The sequence below is a fragment of the Glycine max genome, chromosome 7 (assembly GCF_000004515.6).
Source record: "Glycine max cultivar Williams 82 chromosome 7, Glycine_max_v4.0, whole genome shotgun sequence".
Classification (NCBI taxonomy): domain Eukaryota; kingdom Viridiplantae; phylum Streptophyta; class Magnoliopsida; order Fabales; family Fabaceae; genus Glycine; species Glycine max.
The window spans coordinates 16,764,495-16,787,140 of NC_038243.2; the positions used below are offsets into that span (position 1 = coordinate 16,764,495).

General features: G+C 31.9%; 2 protein-coding genes across 2 annotated transcripts; both read left to right on the forward strand.

The window, feature by feature from the left end:
- Positions 1–1,716: 1,716 nt before the first annotated feature.
- LOC100814392 (laccase-7) lies at positions 1,717–6,031 on the forward strand. Its single transcript, XM_003529083.4, has 6 exons — positions 1,717–1,906; positions 2,321–2,472; positions 3,289–3,530; positions 3,744–3,872; positions 4,293–5,267; positions 5,678–6,031. Exons 1-6 carry the CDS (start codon positions 1,817–1,819, stop codon positions 5,806–5,808), a joined length of 1,719 nt encoding a protein of 572 aa, XP_003529131.1. The 5' UTR covers positions 1,717–1,816; the 3' UTR covers positions 5,809–6,031.
- A 3,036-nt stretch (positions 6,032–9,067) lies between these two features.
- On the forward strand, positions 9,068–13,693 carry LOC100814926 (laccase-7). The gene is made up of 6 exons (XM_003529084.4): positions 9,068–9,224; positions 9,597–9,748; positions 10,518–10,759; positions 10,992–11,123; positions 11,877–12,845; positions 13,336–13,693. The coding sequence occupies exons 1-6, from the start codon at positions 9,129–9,131 to the stop codon at positions 13,464–13,466; spliced, it is 1,722 nt and encodes a 573-aa protein (XP_003529132.2). The 5' UTR covers positions 9,068–9,128; the 3' UTR covers positions 13,467–13,693.
- The last annotated feature ends 8,953 nt before the right edge of the window (positions 13,694–22,646 follow it).

Below are 22,646 nucleotides of genomic sequence, written 5' to 3' on the forward strand. Positions count from 1 at the left end.
AATCGATGCTAAAAGCTTTTGGTTTAAAACCAAAGTTAAACGGTTTTGTTTAGTAGTGTCCTATCCTTTAGGATTTCATGTCATAAATTTCATGACAAGCTTTTTTTTTTTTAAATAAATTAAAAACATTCTAATAAAATTAAAATTAAATTTAAAACAACTTATATAAATCATAAATTATTATTTTTATAAGTTTAAATAGTTTTTATATAAATTATTTTAAACATGTTTTAAATATTTTTTAGACATCTAATTGTCTATTTTTTCTTCTTCTGAACTTTAAGAAATTTTTTTGTATAATATTGATGTGATGGTGACAAACTTGTTTCAGAAGTTGACTCTAAACAAATATTGCACGTTATTCTGAAATAATTATTTTATTCAGCAATTCGTATGCTTCTGTTGTTTTTTTTTTTCTTTACCCGAAATCAAATATTTTAAGCCACGTTACCAAATTATTTGTATCCTACGACTTGACGATGTATTCAAAATGATCGGTCAATTCTCATTCCATTCCTTCTTTTTAAAATCACGATTCCGTTTACTACATGTAGCAATTTCATTTCAACGTTGATAACTTTGTTGATAATAGTTAAGGATTTCGGGATTTTGAAATAGACTATGGAAACTAGATTCATAGTTGCATTGAGATTTCTTATTTTACCTGCCTTTAAGTCGATACCGAAAAATATACAGATGATTTTAATATATATATATATATATATATATATTAAAAATATTTGTGTCATTAATGTTTATCTCTTTTTTAAACACATGTTAATATAATATTTCTCTTATTGAATTATGGGTACTCTTAAAAAATAACTAATGATATTTTTAGTCTAAAATAATTAATACATAAGATAATATGGATTGAGTCTTATATAAAGAAACAAATAAATTTAAAAAATTGAATCTTATAAATAAGAATAAAATCAATTTTTAAATAGAAAAACTATGGCTCTATATTTAATAAATTTTACATGAATTTCAACTAATAATAAATATTGAATTAGTGGATAGTATGTCTATGAATGTGATGCTACCCGTTTTTTTTTTTTTTATTTTTTATTTTTATAGAAAACACAGTGGTTGCTTAATTGGGTGAGTGGGGCTAAAAGGAACTAGAATAAAAATTCCACACTACTTAGCTATTTTTCAAGCAGTTTTATTTCTAAACAAAAAAAAAAAACTGAAACGTAATAATTTTAGCTGTCACAAACACATTCTAAGTGGATGTGTATACAATCCAAAGAAGAAGAAATATGAGATAAGAAGAGAAAAATAAAAAATTGAAAGATGTAATGCGAACAAAAAAGATATAACGTGGGTATAAGATAAATCACATATGAAAAAAAGGGCATTGAAAATGAACTTTAATTATACCTACATTTTGCTGTAGATAGGAATGAGAACGTTGCATAGTTTCCCTACGTATTCTTGGCCAAGTACCATTAATATTCCTTTGTATCGTCAATTTAAAAGATCATCCCAAATTTTATTGTCGAAGGGAGCAGTTTCATTTCTTATCATACCAATAACTTGATATTGCCCTCAATTATCGTTGACTTAAAGTCATAAAATGCTAAGCTTGCTTCATTGCCAACTCAAATCTCATTGGAATTGCTTGTGTAAATAGTTTCTAAATGAACACGCAAACAGAAAATATCAAATCTCACTGACTATATATATGAAGTCCATGTTGTTTTTCCAGGAAAGCAAGCTATGGTCTACATTTCAGTAACGTACTAAAACATCCCAATACACTTTCACTTCTATATTCCTACTTCTCGATCTCTGGTTTCTCCTCTTAAACATGAAGCTTTTCGTGTTTTTTCTTGCATGGGCTATGGCTCTTCTTGCTTCTTCCTTTGCTTCAGCTGCTGTAGTGGAACGCACTTTCAAAGTAATTGATATACTCTTTTGTTCCACTATATAGTAGTGTATTAATATCTTGCATGTATTATGAGTTATAATATTATTGTTAGGTATACTTTTTTATAATATACCTTTTACAACATTTTTTTTTATCTCTCTTTATCACATCATTCATCTAATTTCTCATTTTCTTCTGTTATTTTTCTAACATTTTCTTAGTTGTACAGAAGGATTGTATTATAACTAGAGAATTTCTCTTGTCACCTAGCAATTTACAATAAACAGTTATACACTTGTCTGTTGGCGTTTACTCTTTCTCATATTAAGTGTTGAGACACAAATTTGCCATCTAATTAATATATGTTTTTATAAAACTATAGATTTCTCTTGTAATTTCTCGTATGGAGGGGTGTTCATATTATTGCAATTTCATGTGTTGCAGGTTCAAAACAAGACTATCAAACGCTTGTGCAATGAGCGAGTGATTGTCACGGTTAATGGAACATTCCCTGGGCCAAAGATTAATGTCCGTGAAGGTGACACTGTGATTGTTCATCTATTGAACGAGGGACCCTATAATATCACTATTCATTGGTAAGCCCTCCATACGCATGATTTTAAAATAGCATGAAATCTTTCGTCTACTTATTCTTGATCAAAGTTTGCATGTCAATACTATAAATGAGCATCTCTTCTCTATGGAGGGTCAAAATGTATAATATCCCTACCAAGCTCTATGAACTCAAATACTCTCTTGGACGAGGTGAATCCCACCTAATATGTGGAGCCATCTAAAATTAATTAGACTCTCACATCAAATGAGAATTTTTACCTAATTGCACTACTGATCTTAGAGCCTTAACTTTGAATAAATATGTTTTAAATATCATTTTAGTCCTTTAAAATATTATGGATTTCTTTTTATCAGGTTGTCCTTTATTTTTAAAAGGTTATAATTTAGCCTATGTAAAAAAATTTCTTTTCCATATCATTTTTTTATTAGTTTTTCATTTTTTTTATCTGTTAAGTTTTTAGCACATCTCTTGAAAAATGATAATACTAAATAGGAAACTTCTGATATTTAAAGGAATTAAATAATATTTTTGTAATATTTTAAGGGATTAAATTAAAAATTAAAAACATTTAAAAGGATACTAAAAATATATTTAAACTTTTTGAATATGTATTATGTTACTATTGGTCACCTAATACGACACACCGGTTTGTTGAGTTTTGAGTAAGATATAAGATGAATATGACGGTTTATTTGATCAATCAACATTGTTAGACACTCAAACTTCAGCTTAAGATTTTATGTGAATTATATTCGTTTTTACTGTGCATTGTGTCTAAAATTCTGTTTTAGTATTAATGACTCATTGTGTATGAAATTTTTAACCACACGTGTAGGCATGGGGTGTTTCAGCTGTTTAGTGCATGGGCAGATGGTCCTGAATATGTAACTCAATGCACAATTAGTCCGGGAACTAAGTATACTTATAAATTCAATGTGACACAACAAGAAGGAACCTTATGGTGGCATGCTCATGCATCTGTTTTACGTGCCACTGTTCATGGTGCTTTCATCATTCACCCTCGTTCAGGGCAATTTCCCTTTCCTAAACCTTTCAAGCAAGTTCCCATTATATTAGGTACTGCATGTCTTTTGTTAATTAAGTTTGTTCTGGCTCTTTTTGACGTATTTTCTCTTGCCTTTTTTCATATATATAACAAGTCCTCTACATCTATGAAGGAAGCCTTCCTTATACAATCCCCTGAATATATAATTATAAAATCAGATATTACTACAAAATTAGTCTTCTGAGACAAGATATATCAATTTGTTTTTTTAAATTTAAATATAGGTGATTGGTATGATGCTAATGTTGTGGATGTTGAAACGCAAGCACTGGCCTCCGGTGGTCCTCCAAATGTATCTAATGCTTTCACAATCAACGGCTTGCCTGGCGATCTCTTCAATTGTTCTCGAACTCGTAATGTTTCCTCCTTGTGTTTTAATTGGTTACTGTAGATGCATATAGCATTCATTTTTTGAAATTTACATGAACAACTTTCCTCAGGCCACATAAGTTCTGATGCAAACAATTGAAATCATCTTTCATGCATGTTCAACTTGTCAACATTTGAACTCTTAAAAGTCCAAGGTGTATATTGTTAGAGATTAAGGTTTTAATTAAGTTGCGGTTGTTATTTTGTCACGATTCTTAATATTGTGAGAAATTGTGAGTAAATGTACTAAATGTGGTTGTAGCGAGTTTAAAAATCTTGATATTATTGCTAAAATCATGTTAGGAATGTACTACAAAACCATTCATGAGTCTTCATTTAACCGCTTAAACTTTTGAGATAATTGATTCATGACATATATGAATGCCTTTTTGAACATAATTTAGAGACATTCAAGATGAAGGTGAAGCAAGGAAAGACCTACATGCTACGAATGATCAATGCTGCACTCAATAACCATCTTTTCTTCAAGATAGCAAATCACACTTTCACAGTTGTTGCCTTGGATGCTGCATATACCGACCACTACATCACCGAAATCATTGTCATTGCCCCTGGCCAAACCATTGATGCACTATTCACAGCAAACCAACCCTTAGGTTCATACTATATGGCTGCATCTCCTTATTCTATTGGTGTTCCCGTCATTGACAACACGACGACACGTGGCATTGTCGTTTACGACTATGCACCACCACCATCATCATCAAAACCTTTGATGCCAACCCTACCACCTATAAACGACACAGCAACGGCTCACAAATTCTACAGCAACATAACTGGCAAGGTGGGGGCCCCACACTGGGTTCCTGTGCCAGCCAAAGTGGATGAGCACATGTTCATTACTATTGGATTAAACCTAGACACGTGTGATCCTAAGAATGCCACCAATGCCACGTGTCAGGGTCCATCTGGCCAGAGATTTTCTTCTAGCATGAACAACGAGTCCTTTGTGATTCCTAAGGGGAGAGGGTTCTCTATGTTGGAAGCGTTCTTTAAGAATGTGAGTGGAGTCTACACTGCTGATTTCCCTAACAACCCTCCGGTTATGTTTGACTTCACAAACCCTAATATTAGTTTTAACCCTAACCTTTTGTTTGCACCAAAATCAACCAAATCGAAGAAACTCAAGTTCAATTCAACCGTGGAGATTGTGTTTCAGAATACAGCGATTGTCGGTGTGCAGAACCATCCAATTCACATTCATGGTTTTAGTTTCCATGTTTTGGCTCAAGGGTTTGGAAATTTCAACTCCACCGTAGATTCAACCAAGTTTAATTTGGTGAATCCTCAGCTACGCAACACAATTGCTGTTCCTGTTGGAGGATGGGCTGTCATTAGATTCCAAGCAAACAATCCAGGTATTGATCATTCTCTTTGATTATTTCATTACTGCATCATCAACTAAAGAATAATTAATATATATTCTACTTCACACTTTGTCATTTCACAACTTTTTTATAATTTTTCGTGTATTACTTTACATAATTTACATTTCAACTTCAAAAATAAAATGTGAAACATCATGCAAGTAATTATTATAATATTATTCCGATGTAACCCTACAGCACTAACTAGGATATATACACTTATTTTCTTTTTTATCCTTTTTCCACCTTATTTATTTTCCCTCTTCTATCTTCCTTTTCTTCTACATCATCTATTATAAATATCACTTTCTTTTTCTTTTTTCTTTTCTTTTCTTTTTATCTCTGTCTTTCATAGAGCCCAAAATGTTATCCCTAATATATTATCTTCATTACTTTTGTAGGGGTATGGTTTGTGCATTGCCATGTGGAAGATCATGTGCCATGGGGACTAGACATGGCTTTTGAGGTTGAGAATGGACCAACTTCTTCAACTTCACTCCCTCCACCACCTGTTGATCTGCCTAAATGTTAAGAAGGAGATTTGAGAGTGCAACACCACCAATTCCGATTTTTCTTCTAGTTGTTTTATCAATATATCTAGTACTTAAATTTCATGTTTTGTAGAAAGCCAAAGTGGTTATCTACGCTACGTCGGATAAAATAAATTATCATATACAACTATTTAGTAAAGACAAAGTGAGATAATGTAACTGATAATACAAATCAATGAAATAAATAAGAGTTGTTCAAATTGCTGCAAGAATGAAATAGCCGATGAATTACTCTACCAACAGGATTATGTATTTTAAGATAAGTAAAGGATAAAATTTTGAGGGGTAACAAACATGACCTTAAACATGAGTCTAATTCAAATCAAAACCACATAAAACCGTCAAAACAAATTCTATCATCAACTAAGGAACTTCTAAGCTATAGATGCATCCATAAAGGGTTAATTGGTCCCTAATTTTGGGTAGTCTGCGTAGGCCAAACTTGTTATACTGCTTTGGCCTCTCGATCTGCCTCTAAGTTAAATGGTCAAAAAATACCATAACCCCTCAACATCATCCCTTAATAAGCGTAGATGCTTGTTGTGATAGACCTTAGCTAGGCCACACAATATAATATCCCACGGTTACTCGATTGTTTTCAGAAACAAAACATTAGAGAGTCCTTAGATATTTTTTCACCGATTAAGATAGTCTCGTGGCATTGGATTCCGTATAGATTTGGTGTTCAACCAGGCACTTTTTTCTCTTGATGGTGTATTGACCATGGGCTTGCATCCTTGGACTACAGTTACTGAAGGATGCATGCATGTAGAGTGGGAATTCTCTGTTTAAGGGCTTATATTTTTTGTATACACTGATCCTTTGTACATCTTGTACGTACAGATCAGTTTGGAATTTTTTATTGAATGAATATATATTTTGACTTTCAAAAAAAAATAAAATAACATCCCACGGTTACTCAAGGAATTTCACACATGCGAAAACGAAGAAATAGAAAATATACATAAAGAAAACACAGCAGTGGGATGAATTAGATGCCTTTTAAATGTTTAATTATTAGTGTGCAACGAGCCAAGGCACACGCGGACGGTGAGTTCTTATAAAAATAATTTGTCTCCAGGTATGGCAAATAAACCCTATCATCATCTGTCGTAGATCACGACGAAGACATCCTTCATGCAGGACATAGCAAACTGCCAAAAGCTGAAGAGGCTAACCAGTAACCATTCCCCTTCCGTTCTGGAGAAGTCCATGATTTGGATCACAGAAACAACAGCTAACCTTTTCTTTTGTTCTTGTGAGTCAATCAATTTAGCATTTTGTCGTACTCATACTCATAGATATTAATAATGATATGTTTATATACCTAATTAAGATTGTAATATTATATATGCTCGCACCTATCTCTTAACAGTTAAAAAAGGGGAATATAATTAATTAAATAAAATTATTATTATTATTATTATTATTATTATTATTATTATTATTATTATTATTATAAGAGGAGAGTGTGTAGATAGAGCATAAAATAAACTAAGGAGCGTGAGAAAAACATTATTTCATATATGTATACCTCACACTGAAATATTATATATAATGATCAAAGGGGAATGGATAATCTTTTTAAAACGTGATATTATCCAGTTACCAAGAAAACAGATGGGATATATATGTATTATATCCTATTTTTAAATTTTGATGATTTACAAAGTCATATATTATTTGACAATAAGTAACACAGTTTTCATATTTTTTTTCGTTCCAATATGAAGTAAAAAATTATATGCCATATTAATTTTAAAGGAGCAATCAAATAAATATGATCTCAAGTCTATATCTGATAAGTAACATGTTAATTACTTCTAATGAAAAAAATGATGGACATGCTATCTCTTCACTAATCATACGAATAAAGTGGTACTCTTCTTATGTTTTTAAAACATATGAAGAGATATCATGCGCCATTACTTGCTCTTTATAGCCTCGCTTTAGAGCTACGTACATAATTAAGTTGAATTATCAATCTGACTTCGTAAAAACAAATAATATTCCTACTATGTAATTATTTATTATTATGAAACAAGTGTATTTTTCTTTATTCATAAAAATTGAAGATATTGCCATAAAATTTACAATAATCTATGCATCCTGGTTAACTAATTAATTGAGTCATACCATCTTAGACTTATGAAAGGAATGCACAAGTACATCAAAATCAAACTCATTTGCATGAACCGTTTTTTGGATAACTAATTCGAATGAACCTAAATAGCATTAATTGAATGTTTAGGTTTGATTTCCTTTAAAAAAATGTTTAGATTGATTAATAACTTTATTTTACAAAGATTTAATACCGCTCCCTAAGATAATATAGTCGGTGGTAACATTTGCATTGAAACTCTTATGTATTATTTAATACTTTGGTCAACTTTCCTCGTCTCTTTTCCTACACGGCTTCCTGTAACTTTTCTCTATTTACTCTCTCTCTCTCTCTCTCTCTCTCTCTCTCTCTCTATATATATATATATATATATATATATATATATATATATATATATATAGTATTACCTAATACTTTTTTTTATAAAAAAAGTTTCCTAATATTTATAAAGAATGTTTTACAAGAAAAATCGTAAATAGAGATAAAGTTAAACATACATCCCAATTTTGGATTGTATTAGTAGAAAGCTGAAGTGAAAGAAAGAAAAAAACAAAGAAAGATAACATTTTAAAAGAATAGAAAAGTGAGATTAAAAATAAGCTAAATGTACGAATTTAGTTACTCGTTATGGCCGAACACATTTGCAAAATGCATACAGCTAAAATTATTTTACTTTATTTTCTTACATTTTGCAAAATATATCAAATATGCGATTAATGATTATACAGTCATGGTGAATAAATAATTCAATTTGATACTTGTTGAGTGTAAAATTATCTTAAGCTTTTGATATCCATAATAATTTTTTCCCTCTAAAAATATTAATCAAAATATGCTTGGTCAGGTAGCACTCCTATATGTGTATCATCAAATATTCATGCATGACAATTTTTTTCGTCGAAGGCCGAAGCGCCATCATTTCTTGTCATTAATTTAATATTTCCAGGCCCACATTATTGATGTCATAGTGTAAATTTTTTTATCTTGCTTCCTCGTCAACTCAATTACAAATCACATTGGAGCTGCTTGTTTAAATAATTCTAAATGAACACGCAAATACAGAAAATGACAAATCTCATGGACTATATATATATGTAGCCTATGTGATAAACTAAAACATCCAAGTAAACTTATTCATAGCAATAGTCTTATCCTATCATTTAGTTTCCCCGCCTAAACATGAAGCTATTCTCGTTTTCTCTAGCATGTGTTTTTGTTTTTGCCCTTCTAGCTTCTTCCCTGGCTTCAGCAGCTATCGTGGAACACATTTTCAAAGTAAATTACTACCCCATTTGATTTCTTTTCTCTCTTCATGGTTGTTTAATTATGTAAGCAACTTAGTGCTGTCTACATAGTTTTTTCTTTCTTTCTCTTTTTTCTTTTGGTGTGTTAATCAACCACTTAAGATCACAACATTAGTCTAACACAACTATCTCAACTCCTCACCTAACAACAGTATGCAGTAAACTTGGCTCTACGTACGTTAGTGTCTAACCTTTCTCATATTAGATATTGAGCCATAAAATTTTAATCTAATATATATACATTATTAAAAACACATTTACGTCTGTAGATTCTTTGTCGAACGAAATTTCGTATGAAGGGATGTTCATACTATTGCAATTTCATGTATTTCACCAATTTCAGGTTCAAAACACGACTATCAAACGTTTTTGCAAGGAGCAAGTGATTGTGACAGTTAATGGACTTTTCCCAGGGCCAACGATAAATGTCCACGAAGGTGGCACTGTAATTGTCCATGTATTGAACGAGGGACCGTATGATATCACTCTTCATTGGTAAACCCTCTTCCATATGTGTATCCTTAGAGAATTCAACAAAATAGCATGAAATATAAGAAATTATCTTCTTAATTAATTAATGGAGCCTAAAAAATGTTTAGCACTAGTACTTACTAGCCCTACCAAGGTCTATAGACTCAAATACCCACATGAATGGCGAAGATTCCTCGTAATTAATATGTGGAGCCATTATAAATTAGCTAGACCCACACACCACCATGATATTAATTGTGCCCTCCCTTATTTAAATAAGATGCCATATCTAGTAGTAGTACTTTTTTGTCCATGGAATATATAATTACTATTTATATCCAGTATATCATAAACCAAGTAACCTAGCTATCTGACCTATTTAGTCGCTTTCCCTATGTCCTCAATTAAAACAATTGGTATTTTAGCAAAACTGGGAAAAAAATTAACAAAGAGTATATTAATTACATTACCTTTTAACCACGCGTTATTTTTTAACTGAGGAGATAAGAAAGAGACAAGAAATTCAGAAAAACAAGAAGAAAGAGACAAGAAATCAGTATATACTATTTTCTATCGCATTTAAGAAACCAACTTCTTGTTCTTAATTTGGTTTCAAATAAAATTAAGATATGACCATTCATTTGATAAATCATCAATTGCTAGACTTAAACTACTACCAAAGTAAATCATGTGAATATTTATACTCTCTTTTTTATTTGCAACGCCCACAAAATTATGTTTCATTTAAGTTAATGCATCATTGTAAATGAAATTTTGAACTATATATGTGTAGGCATGGAGTGTTACAGCTCTTTAGTCCTTGGGCAGACGGTCCTGAATATATAACTCAATGTACAATTAGACCCAGAAGTAAATACACATATAAATTCAACGTGACACAACAAGAAGGAACAGTATGGTGGCATGCTCATGCATCATATTTACGAGCAACAGTTCATGGTGCTTTCATCATTAAGCCTCGTTCAGGCCGATTTCCATTTCCTAAACCGTACAAGCAAATTCCTCTTATATTAGGTATTAGCTGTTTTTTTTTTTATAAAAAAAAATGGGTACTTCTATTTCTTTTACACGTATACTTTTAATATTATCAATGAAGGGTCATTCCATTGTTCTACCATAAGAGGTTTCTTCTGTATCTGCGAAGGAAATCTAGCTGATACTATCATCTTGTATAATTGTAAAATCTACAGTTACTTCAAAATGTCGTAATATTTTCATGATAATATTTTCTAATTTAAAAATGCAGGAGATTTGTATAATTCTAGAGTTGAGGATATTACTACCGAAGCACAGGCCAGTGGCGGAGGACCAAACATATCTTACGCCTTTACAATCAATGGTTTGACTAGCGGCCATCTCATGAATTGTACTGAAAATGGTATGTTTAATTACCTCCATTAATTAACAAGTATACCATTTTTTACACCAATACAAAAAATTATTAGTTGTTAGGTTAGATCTCATTAATATAGATTGTGTTTTATAAAATTAAAATAGTATTAGTGTAAACAATATATATCTAAACTAATAGTAACATATGTGCTAACATAAAATTAAATTTACTTGTATAAAAAGATATATATATATATATATACAAATACTCATCCTATTATTAATGTAATACATTACCAATGTGGGTGGGTTGACACGAATATTTAAAGATTATTACAAATTCCTATCTTCTCCATGGGTGTGGGCTCGATCCCCTACCATTGTTTTTTCTTTCTTGGTAGGAAAATTGTATGACACTTCATTAAGAACTAGTTAATCAGTAGCTGCAATCAAATAGATAAATTTGTGGTTCAAGCTTATATTATATAGTAGTTAATCATCTAGATGAACCTTTATTGGTAATCACAACTTATATACATGTCATTGACTTACTCTTCGATAATATTAGGAGTGTATCCTAGTTTTCTAACTTAATTTCTTAATTAAAAAATTAATGTAACATTATTAAATTTTCAAGTAGTCCTTAGATTTTCCAAGTGCCATGAACAATTTCTAGTAGGTCACTTGAATTCAATTCAAACATGCATGTGAATATCATGCTCTGATATTCAACATTAGAACTCTTCTAAATTCATGAATTTAAGGTCTATGTATGTATGACCTTCTGATTATAATTCAGAGACATTTAAGATGAAAGTTAAGCAAGGGAAGACCTACATGCTCCGAATGATCAACGCTGCACTCAATTACGACCTATTCTTCAAGATAGCGAACCACAATTTCACAGTTGTTGCCGTCGATGCCTCCTACACCGACCACTACGTCTCCGACCTCATCGTCATTGCCCCTGGCCAGAGTGCTGACGTGTTATTCACAGCGAATCAACCCACTGGCTCGTACTACATGGTTGCATCTCCTTACGTTGTTGGTCTCGAAGACTTCGACGCCAACGTAGCTCGCGGCACGGTCATTTACGAAAATGCCCCGCCATCGTCAAAGCCCATAATGCCAGTTCTACCCCCCTTCAACGACACGGACACGGCTTATACTAAATTCTACAACGTCATAACTAGCAAAGTGAGGGCCCCACACTGGGTTCCTGTGCCACGTAAGGTGGATGAGCACATGTTCATTACCATTGGGTTCAACCTAGAATTGTGTGATTCCAAGAATCCCAACAACGCCACGTGTAAGGGTCCAAATGGTCACAGATTTTCTGCCAGCATGAACAATGAGTCATTTTCTGTTCCCGCGGGTGTGAAGCTTTCTTTGTTGGAAGCATTCTATAAAAACAAGAGCAGTGTTTACACTAGGGATTTCCCTGACAAGCCTCCGGTTCTGTTTGACTTCACGAATCTGAACGACGCTAACAATACGAACCTTCTATTTGCGCCAAAATCAACCAGGGCTAAGAAGCTCAGGTTCAATTCAACGGTGGAGGTTGTGTTTCAGAATACAGCACTTCTTGGGGGCCAAAACCACCCCATGCACATTCATGGGTATAGCTTCCATGTTTTGGCTCAAGGGTTCGGGAATTTCAACAGGAAGGATAGGGCTAAGTTTAATTTGGTGAATCCGCAATTACGCAACACTGTTGGTGTGCCTATGGGAGGATGGACTGTCATCAGGTTCCAAGCAAACAATCCAGGTGTTGATTCTCTTCATTTCTTTAATTTACAGCATCAACTAATGTTTTTTCGTAGTTTGTCATGTCACATTGTTTTATAATTGTACATATCGGTTGTTTTTGGATTAACATTTTTAACAAATACTAATGAAATAATATTCTCTTGTTAAAATCAATTTAATTATGCATAAGTTATTTTTTAAAAAGTTTTCTCATTTAACCTTTTTAAATTTTAATTTATGCATGTGTAATTTAATTTTAATTTATGAGAGAAGTTTAATTTATTTTAATTATCATCCTATTTTTTTCTCTCTTAGTGCTTATTCAATTTTTTTTTCCAAACTTTGCATTAGTTACATTACATTTGATCTACATAAAAGAAAAGTCAAGTAGAGTATATATGTTGCAAGTAACTTACTACTATATATTTATAATGCTAAATTCGGATGTTGCCATATCAACTAGCTAGACTAGCTATGGTAACAGACTTTAATATCTTCATTACTTATAGGGGTTTGGCTTGTGCATTGCCATATGGAAGACCATGTTCCGTGGGGACTAGCCATGATTTTTGAGGTTGAGAACGGACCAACTCCTTTAACTTCAGTCCCTCCACCACCAGCTGATCTTCCTAAATGTTAACCAGGTTGCACAGTGCAGTACTACTTATGATCAGAAATCAACACCATTTGTCGCGTGCATTTTCTTCTACGTGTGTCATAAGTATATCTAATGGTATCTAATGTTACCAAAAAAATGGCATCATATTGCCAGCAAAAAATAATTTCTATTAGAAATGTTTAGGAATTTCAAAGTGAAATGTTTTAACCGATCGACCTTGGAAGTCAATAATATAAATTGGAGTTTATTGTTTTTATGTGTATGAATGAAATAGCAGATTTATTATATAAAAGTTAATTTAGATATTTTTTTGAACTAGAACTTAAAAGTATAAAATAACTTAATAAAAATGTAAAATAATTCAAACTCCACATTTAAATTAAAATCAAATTAAATTGTACAAGTTAATTTTTGGAATGGCGCAATATAACAGATGGACACACTACTACAAAAACGCTCTTTTAATTCGGTTATTTAAGACCTTTTACAATGGTTTTGAATCGTCTTTAAAGTTGATGTCGTAATATGACAATGCATTTACAACGACGGTTTTTAAACCGTCATAAAAAGTAACGTTTTTTAAGACGGTTATTAAATAACCGTCTTAGAATCTAATACATACAAAGGCGGGCTTACGAAAATGAACCGTCTTAATATCTATTATTTTCTACGACGGTTATTGAATAACTATTTTAGAATCTAGTAGATAATAAGACGATTTTCAGTCCACTCGTCTTAGTATGGCATAATCAATGTGCGATTTCTAAGACGGTTCTAAAAGAATTGTCGTAGTATGTCTTAGAAACTAAGATGGTTATAAAAATAACCGTCTTAGAATAGTGCTTTTTATGTTGTCATTCTACGACGGTTATTTTTGCAATCGCCTTAATTTTTCACCCTCACCAAACCAGCTTTCACATATTTCTCACCCTCACCAAATTAGTTTTCACATATTTCTCACCCAACCACTCAAGAAAAAAGAGGCAAGGAAATGAGTTGATATGCACAACAAACTAATAAAGGTGAAATCAATACACTTAGAGACAAATTTAACGCAATTGCCTTTGCAAACATTGTTTTACCAGTTCTAGGGGGGACCAATAAAATAAACTGCTATTGAAACAAAGAAAACTAGTATTCGGCATTTACTTGTATGTTGAACATAATCAATAGGCAGAGGATCTACACAACAAGCAGACAATTTCCTGGGAAAAGAAAGGCAGCCTAACACACCAAACAAACAATTCCCAATTATATTTGCTGTTACATAAGATGATGGCATCAAAGATAGTAAACAAAACCACAAAGCACGTAGAATGATGGACTATTTTATGGAATGTATATTGCTGGTATCACAATACATATGGACATTATTGACACTAACACGTCATCGAAGCATACAAAACATGTTATTGTAAAAATAACCATCAATTACACAACCAAATTCACATCACTTATTTAAACATCATTATAATTACAATCAATTATATATATATATATATATATATATATATATATATATATATATATATATATATATAAACAATAAAACAAAGTTTCTACTTACATGTTGAAGCAGCCCTGACACTTAACATCCTACAAAAAATAATCAAAACTTGAGAAAATCATTGATATCAACTGTTACTTCATTTGCTCTTCATTTCAAAAGGTAACGTAAGTGATGTTTCATGTTTCTAAGTTTTCATCAATGATTAAAAATATATTATAACAAAATATTTATAATAAATAATTTTAACATTCTAAATCAGTGAAAGTAAATTAATTTCTAGTATAAATTTTAATATTGTCAATAAACTAAAAGTTTAATAAGTATGTTATGTGAGTTTAAAAGTTTTTATACCATTAACTCATGAAAAATTATATTTTCAGATATTTATTATAAAAATTCACAAAATTAAATTGATCATATATAAGAAATTATAATTAAATAATAATGTAAGTCGTAGAAAATTTTTAGAATTGGAACATAAAAAATGAATTATTAGAATTGGAACATAAAAAATTATAATTAAATAATAATGTATGTCGTAATTAAATTTATCATATATAACAAATTATCATATTTACAAAATTAAATTTACCATGAACAGTCAGATAAATGAGCCCACAAGGAAAATGAATTATTAGAATTGGAACATAAAAAATGAAAATTTTTCCTTAAATTTTTCTAATTCACATTCTTTTTGGTATGATAGAAGGAAAATAAGAAAAGTAGAGAAAAGTTTGAAATATGAATTGAAAAACAAGGGATAGAAAAGAAAAATAAAACAATTTTATTTTTTTAGAAATAAACCTTCTCTTTTTTATTTCTCTTATTATTTTCTCTCCATCTAAATAAAAGGAAATACAATATTATTTGTTTTCTTTACTCCTGATTTTCTTTCCTTCTAACCAAAAATATCATAAACACTCACAAAGGAAAATGGAAAATCATAAGATCCCACAAAAAGAATTTTGATGAACGAAAAAATAGAATAAAAAAATATATAACCCATGAAAAAATAAAAGCAATACTAAAATGCAGTGACAAACAGAAATGGTCCTTTGGAAGTTAATAATCATTAAAAACCAAGAGACATGCTTCTTTTTTCCATTGATTCCACATTTCCCAAAGCTTTCTCAGAAACCAACATAAACTAGAGAACAAAACATTCACAAACATCACACTCAACACTCTACAGTACCTAACCAAAATCAGACATATCAATCACGCAAAGTTGGCTATTTTATGACAACCCATAATTATTCTTCTGAAAATCAATCAACACCAAAAAGAAGAACATATCAGTACACTAAAGAAAGCTTATGGATGATAATAAACTAAACTGAGCCAAAGCCAACTATACAAATCAAGCTCCAAAAGCTTTTCATAAAAAGAAGAAGAAAAACTTCATTAAAATTATATATATGCTCCTGTGAAGAAGAAAATCAAAAGGCTCCAAGTACCAGACTCTTTCTCTCTTTTCTGCATCATGCAAAATTGTTTTCCATTGGTAGGCTACTGTGAAGAAGAAAATCAAAAGGCTTCAAGTTGTACAAACTTGTTTGATTCCTGAGCAACCCAAACTTTCCATTTACACAACATTCAACATTGTTTTCATAAATAAAATTAACACACACATGCATATGGCAGAATGTCTATATAACGAAAATAGAATGACATACAAACCCTAATTACAAAAAAATAATATCTTCAATTAAACAACATTTTGACCAATTTATTTAAAAGCCTAAAAAAGGGCATGCCAAAATCATTATGTAAATCGAATCTACTGCTTGTAAGAACCCTAGCAATTGAAGTGTGAGAGGGAAATGATAACAACAACAACCATAGGTACTTACTAGCTAAAACGACACGACCGCGGCACTACAGCCTATTCAGACACTCTCGAAGACAATGTGCGTCAATAAATGAGCTACGAACTCATGCCGTGGACTACGAGCTACAAAGGTGAGTAGATGAGGCCGGGAACTACGAATGCAAGGTATATAGTTAGAACAAAGGTGAGGTATTTTCACGCCGGAGCACCAAAGGTATTTTCACGCCGAGAACTAAGAGGTACAAAGCTGATCAGTAGAGAGATGAGTTCAATAGCTACGGACTGGTGTGCAAATTAGGTTTAAACCTAATTATGACTAAATGCAACGAAGGCGGTTTTCATTGAAACCCATCGTTGTTATTTTGCCAAGAATTATGAAAAAACCAACCATGCACATTCTAAGACGGTTATTAACGATCGTCTTAGTATGAACGTCGTAGAAAGCAAATTTCCACTACTTAATTACAAGTTTGCCACTGCATCACATTCTAAAACGGTCGCAAAGAACCGTCTTAGAATGTGCGTCGTAAAATGCTTATTTTGTAGTAGTAACAGAAAAAAAATATTGTGTTTTATGTAACTTTGCTTGTGAGGATACATATTATTCATCAAAGATATGGACAAACTTCTTATGCATAGATTGAGTTTGATGTTGTTCCTCCCTCGAAATGGGAGGCACGAAAATCAAGAGGTCATGGATGTTGTTATGGCACGTGATTGTTTGGTCAATATGGCAGTAGAGAATAACATCATTTTTCAACAGGGCTTAATTATTTCATTTTCTACAACTGATAGATTCCATAAACTTCCACTCTTGGATTTGGTATTAGAAAAAGGGTATTCAAAAACACACATTACATAATAAAAAGATCTATTTTGTATTTAAATTATATTATAAACCGATGACATATTAAAAATATGTGTTGATGAGCTCTTGAACCATAAAATTTTTTCAATAGTGTGAAAACTCTACGTGTATCCACACCGAGACTCACCTCTATTCGTCAATAATTTTGACAAGTGAAAAAATAAGAATAGAAAAATGATATTAGGATTATTTCAACGTGCAACTCAATGCTCTATTTATAGCACGCTAAGGATACCAAATTTCAGATCAAATAAAAATCATTATTGATAGTATCATTTTTTAAGCTATATTATTTCTTGTTACCTTTTATTGCTAACCATTTGGCAATTAAAATTGAAATAATAATTGACCAAATCAAACTTGTATCTAGCCGCATTTTCAACCCAAATTCCAAATACAAAATCATACATGTTTGTTTCTCTTTTTTCACCAAATCTTTCATATTATTTATATTTTCAGTGCTAGCAAAAATATAATAACATTTCACCTTTTTTTAAAATCAATTAATCATTTGATCATATTAAATTCTCTAATTTAATTAATCATCAAATATTAAAATAATTTCTTTAACAGAAATTAGAACACTCGTTTGTGCGTGACCCCGTTGGTTCAATACTAAGCCGATAATATATCAATCAAATTAATATACTAATCAAGGTAGGGGTCTAGAAACACTCCTTAATGTTCGGATATCATGAAGTAACATTTTACTTTCAAGAACCATTAGAATAGTAGTGTAATAATTTCTTCCATCTGTACAGCTCTGGGTTAACTCTAGAGTATGGTATTATTGTCAAACCCTTTTGAGTTAACTCATAATGACTTAAGAAACTCATTTCTTCTTTCATTTAATTTTCCTGACCAAGATATAATTTTATTCATAGAGCTCAAACTCATTACCAAGAGTTGATGGATTCCTTCTTGATTAATCATTAATTCTATAGGTATTTAATCATATCCAATATCCATTCAACAAGTGCTCTAAAGCATTAGGTGTCTGGAATCAAAATACAACAAATAACCTGTTAATTACTATGAAAATCTCAGGTCAAAGAAAGCTATTATACCTCTTCTTGAGAATATTTTATTGACAGTTTATGGTAAATTTTAACCATTAGAAAATTTCAATTGAGTCAGTTCAATGATCACATCAACATGTGACTCATCTATATATACAAATTAATAAATGAGATATATTAATATTTATCCAATAAATACTATCACATATATATTAATCTATCCAGATTATTGATATCCTATTTACAATAATCCTATGATCATGAACGATTTAGATTAAAATTAGAACAAACTTGTTTCTCATTATCATAATCTCTATAATAATAACAAGTCTTTAATTTTAATCAAGGACATTATCAAATGGACCATTTAATCAAATAGTGAAATATGACAATGAAAATAAAATAATATTTTATTATTAAAATTAGAATTGATTACATGATGACTTGGATCGTGGGCATACAAATTTATTCCCAACAATCTCCCACTTGCCTAGAGCCAATCATTCATGAACTTCATTCCTAATTCATATTTGTTCTTGTCAAACTCTTTTATGCCAAGCGCCTTGGTGAAGGGATTCACTGCATTCTCCTTTCCATCTACCTTTTCAATCTTAACATCACCACATTCTATTATCTCTCTAATCAAGTGATACCTTGGCAAAATATGTTTGGACTTCTGGTGTGATCTTGGTTCCTTTGCTTGAGCAATAGCCCCATTATTGTCGCACAATAATGGGACCAACTCTTCTATTGAAGGAACCACACCAAGTTCAAATATGAACTTTTTCATCCAAACGAATTCTTTAGCGGCTTCACTTGTTATATATTCTGCTTTAGTAGTTGAATTTGTTACCACAGCTTGCTTGGAACTTTTCCAACTTACCGCACCACCATTTAAAGTGAAAACATATCCTGAAATGGATTTGCTATCATCTTTGTCTGATGTAAAGTTTGCATTAGTATAACCCTTCAGTTTCAATTCAGAGTCTCCATAAATGAGGAATTGGTCTTTAGTTCTTCTTAAGTACTTAAGTATGGTCTTAACCACTTTCCAATGTTCCTCACCAGGGTTTGCTTGATATTGACTAGTTACACCTAGTGCATAAGCGACATCAGGAAGTGTACAAGTCATGGTGTACATGATAGCTCCCACTACACTAGCATATGGTACTCTACTCATGCGTTCTCTTTCTTCAGGAGTTGTTGGACAATTCTCCCTACTAAGAGAAATTCCAACACCTACAGGCAAATAGCCTCGTTTGGAATTATCCATGTTATATCTCTTTAAGATAGTATCAATGTATATAGATTGGGAGAGTCCAAGCAACCTTTTAGATCTATCTATAAAAATCTTTATACCTAGAATATAAACTGCTTCTCCCAAATCCTTAATGGAGAATTGTTCTGATAGCCAAATCTTTGTGCCTTGCAATGTTGGTATGTCGTTTCCAATTAGTAATATGTCATCTACATATAACACTAAGAAAATAATTGCACTCCCATTGACCTTTTTGTAAACACATGGCTCTTCCGCATATTTAACAAACTCAAACTTTTTGATTGTCTTATTAAAATGAATGTTCCAACTTCTAGAAGCTTGTTTCAATCCATATATAGATTGTTGCAACTTGCAAACTTCATTACAACCAACCAATGATGTGAATCCTTCAGGTTGTGTCATGTACACTTCCTCTTTCAACTCACCATTAAGGAAAGTTGTCTTCACATCCATTTGCCATATCTCATAATCATAGTATGCTGCTATGGCAAGTAGAATCCGAATTGATTTGAGCATTGCCATAGGGGAAAATGTTTCGTCATAATCTATTCTTTCTTGCTAACAATATCCTTTAGCAACAAGGCGAGCTTTATAGGTCTCGACCTTTCCATCTGCTCCAATCTTTTTCTTGTAAACCCATTTACAACCAAGTGGTTTTATATCCTTTGAAGCTTCAACTAAAGTCCATACTTTGTTGATCTTCATTGATTGTATTTCAAATTCCATGGCTTTTTTCCATTTGTTGCAATCCGAGCTTCTCATGGCCTCTTTATAGCTCTTAGGGTCATCATCATTATGATAAACCTCATTTGACATGTCATCTTGCACCATTAAGTTTAATTTATCAGGTGCACGATGCATTTAAGTATATCTTCTAAGAGGTTCTTGTGTTGGGTTCAAAGGTTGCTGCAATTGTTCTAAGATTGGTTCATTAACTTCTTCTTGAACAATGACTTGTTCTTGAACAATAGCTGGTTCTTGAGCCATAATCGTTTGAGTTGAAGAGCTTTGTCCTAATTTCAAAACATCAAAGAAAGGCCTCTCAGTTTCCATCTCATGTTCTTGAGTTATGTTATCATTGGTGACTTGAGTCTCATCAAGTTCAATTTCTTTACCATGGTTTCCTTCTACAAGAGTCTCTCTTTCCAAAAAGGTTGCTCCTCTTGCCACAAACACTTTATGGCTAAAAGGTTGGTAGAAATAATATCCCATTGTTTCTTTAGGATAACCAATGAATCTACACTTATCAGACCTTGCCTCAAGTTTATTTGTTTGCAATCTTTTAACATATGCAGGGCAACCCCAGACCTTGACGTGTTTAAGACTTGGTTTCTTTCCTTTCCATATCTCATATGGAGTTGTAGAGATTGCTTTTGTAGGAACTTTATTTAGCAAGTAGGCTGCTGTTTTGCAGCAAAACTGGTTCAATAATATTCTGCGATGCTAATCAGCAAGTGTACTAAATCGCATAAGTAATATAAAACGGTAAGAACCGAGTATCGAATCACAGGGAACTTGTTTCATTCAGAAAATATATGTTCAATGAGCAAACATTTGTATAAAGCCAGTGAATGTTGAATAAGGTTTTTGTCTAAAAGTCTAATTAACTACAGATTAAAATATCTAAAAGTTGAGAAGTAAAACAGTCAAGTAACAAGCATTGGGTTATTCTACTGAACTTACTTTGATGTTGCTAAATATTTTTCTCTATTCACATAACTCACTGGGTTATGGCTAATGATTGCCTTCACAATTTATCTATCACACAAACTAACAATTTCACTCACGTCCCTAATTCATGCTCTTTCTCTTCTAATTACCGCATACTTGTTCAAAGTGTAAATCATGAAGATTTTGATGATGTCAAGAAGAATTTTCTTGAGAAAGGGGGAGAATGTAAATCATGCAAGCTTTGATGGTGTCGAGAAAAAATCACATGTTTGTCATCATCAAAAAGGGGGAGAATGTGAATGTATGTATACATGATTTTGATGATGTCAAAAGAAGAATCAAACAAAGTTACTTCAAAGGATAAGCATGGCTTCAAGATTAATACAAGATTGCTTCAATAAACAAAGCCTTGCTTCAAGATTAACTCAAGATCAAGTCTTGCCTTAAAACAAAGTGCTTTCAAGACATTCAAGGCTCTGGTAATCGATTACCAGAAGACAGGGTTGAGAAATAGCTGTTGAAAAGGGTTTTGAATTTGAATTTTCAACATGTAATCGATTACCATATGTCTGTAATCGATTACCAGCAACGAAACTTCTTAAATTCAAATTCAAAAGTCATGATCCTTCAAATTATAACTATGTAATCGATTACACAGACATTGTAATCGATTACCAGTGGAGAGTTTTTAGAAAATCTGCCAACAGTCACATCTTTTGATTGGATTTGTGAATGGTCATCAAAGGCCTATAAATAGATGACTTGGGCACGAATTTTGGAGAGAGTTTTGCTGGTCCAAAATGTCTTATCCTCTTAAAAGAAAATGAGAGAGATTCCATGAGAACTTCATTGTCAAATGCTCTCTCAAGAACTCTTGGGAAAACACTTGCAAATCCATTAAGAGTTCATCCATGGATCTTCATTGTAATATTCTTCTATTGAAAAGAGAATTTTTCTTCCATTCTTCTTACTCAATGAGATTGATTAAGGGACCGAGGGTCTCTTGAGTTGTAAGGATTCCTG

What these genes read in the sequence shown, in the direction of transcription:
- LOC100814392 (XM_003529083.4), top strand. Translation starts at nt 1,817, where the DNA reads ATGAAGCTTTTCGTGTTTTTTCTTGCATGGGCTATGGCTCTTCTTGCT. An exon ending in TAGTGGAACGCACTTTCAAA is followed by an intron (nt 1,907 to 2,320) that starts GTAATTGATATA and finishes CATGTGTTGCAG; the next exon opens with GTTCAAAACAAGACTATCAA. An exon ending in ATTCCAAGCAAACAATCCAG is followed by an intron (nt 5,268 to 5,677) that starts GTATTGATCATT and finishes TTACTTTTGTAG; the next exon opens with GGGTATGGTTTGTGCATTGC.
- LOC100814926 (XM_003529084.4), top strand. Translation starts at nt 9,129, where the DNA reads ATGAAGCTATTCTCGTTTTCTCTAGCATGTGTTTTTGTTTTTGCCCTT. An exon ending in CATGAATTGTACTGAAAATG is followed by an intron (nt 11,124 to 11,876) that starts GTATGTTTAATT and finishes ATTATAATTCAG; the next exon opens with AGACATTTAAGATGAAAGTT. An exon ending in GTTCCAAGCAAACAATCCAG is followed by an intron (nt 12,846 to 13,335) that starts GTGTTGATTCTC and finishes CATTACTTATAG; the next exon opens with GGGTTTGGCTTGTGCATTGC.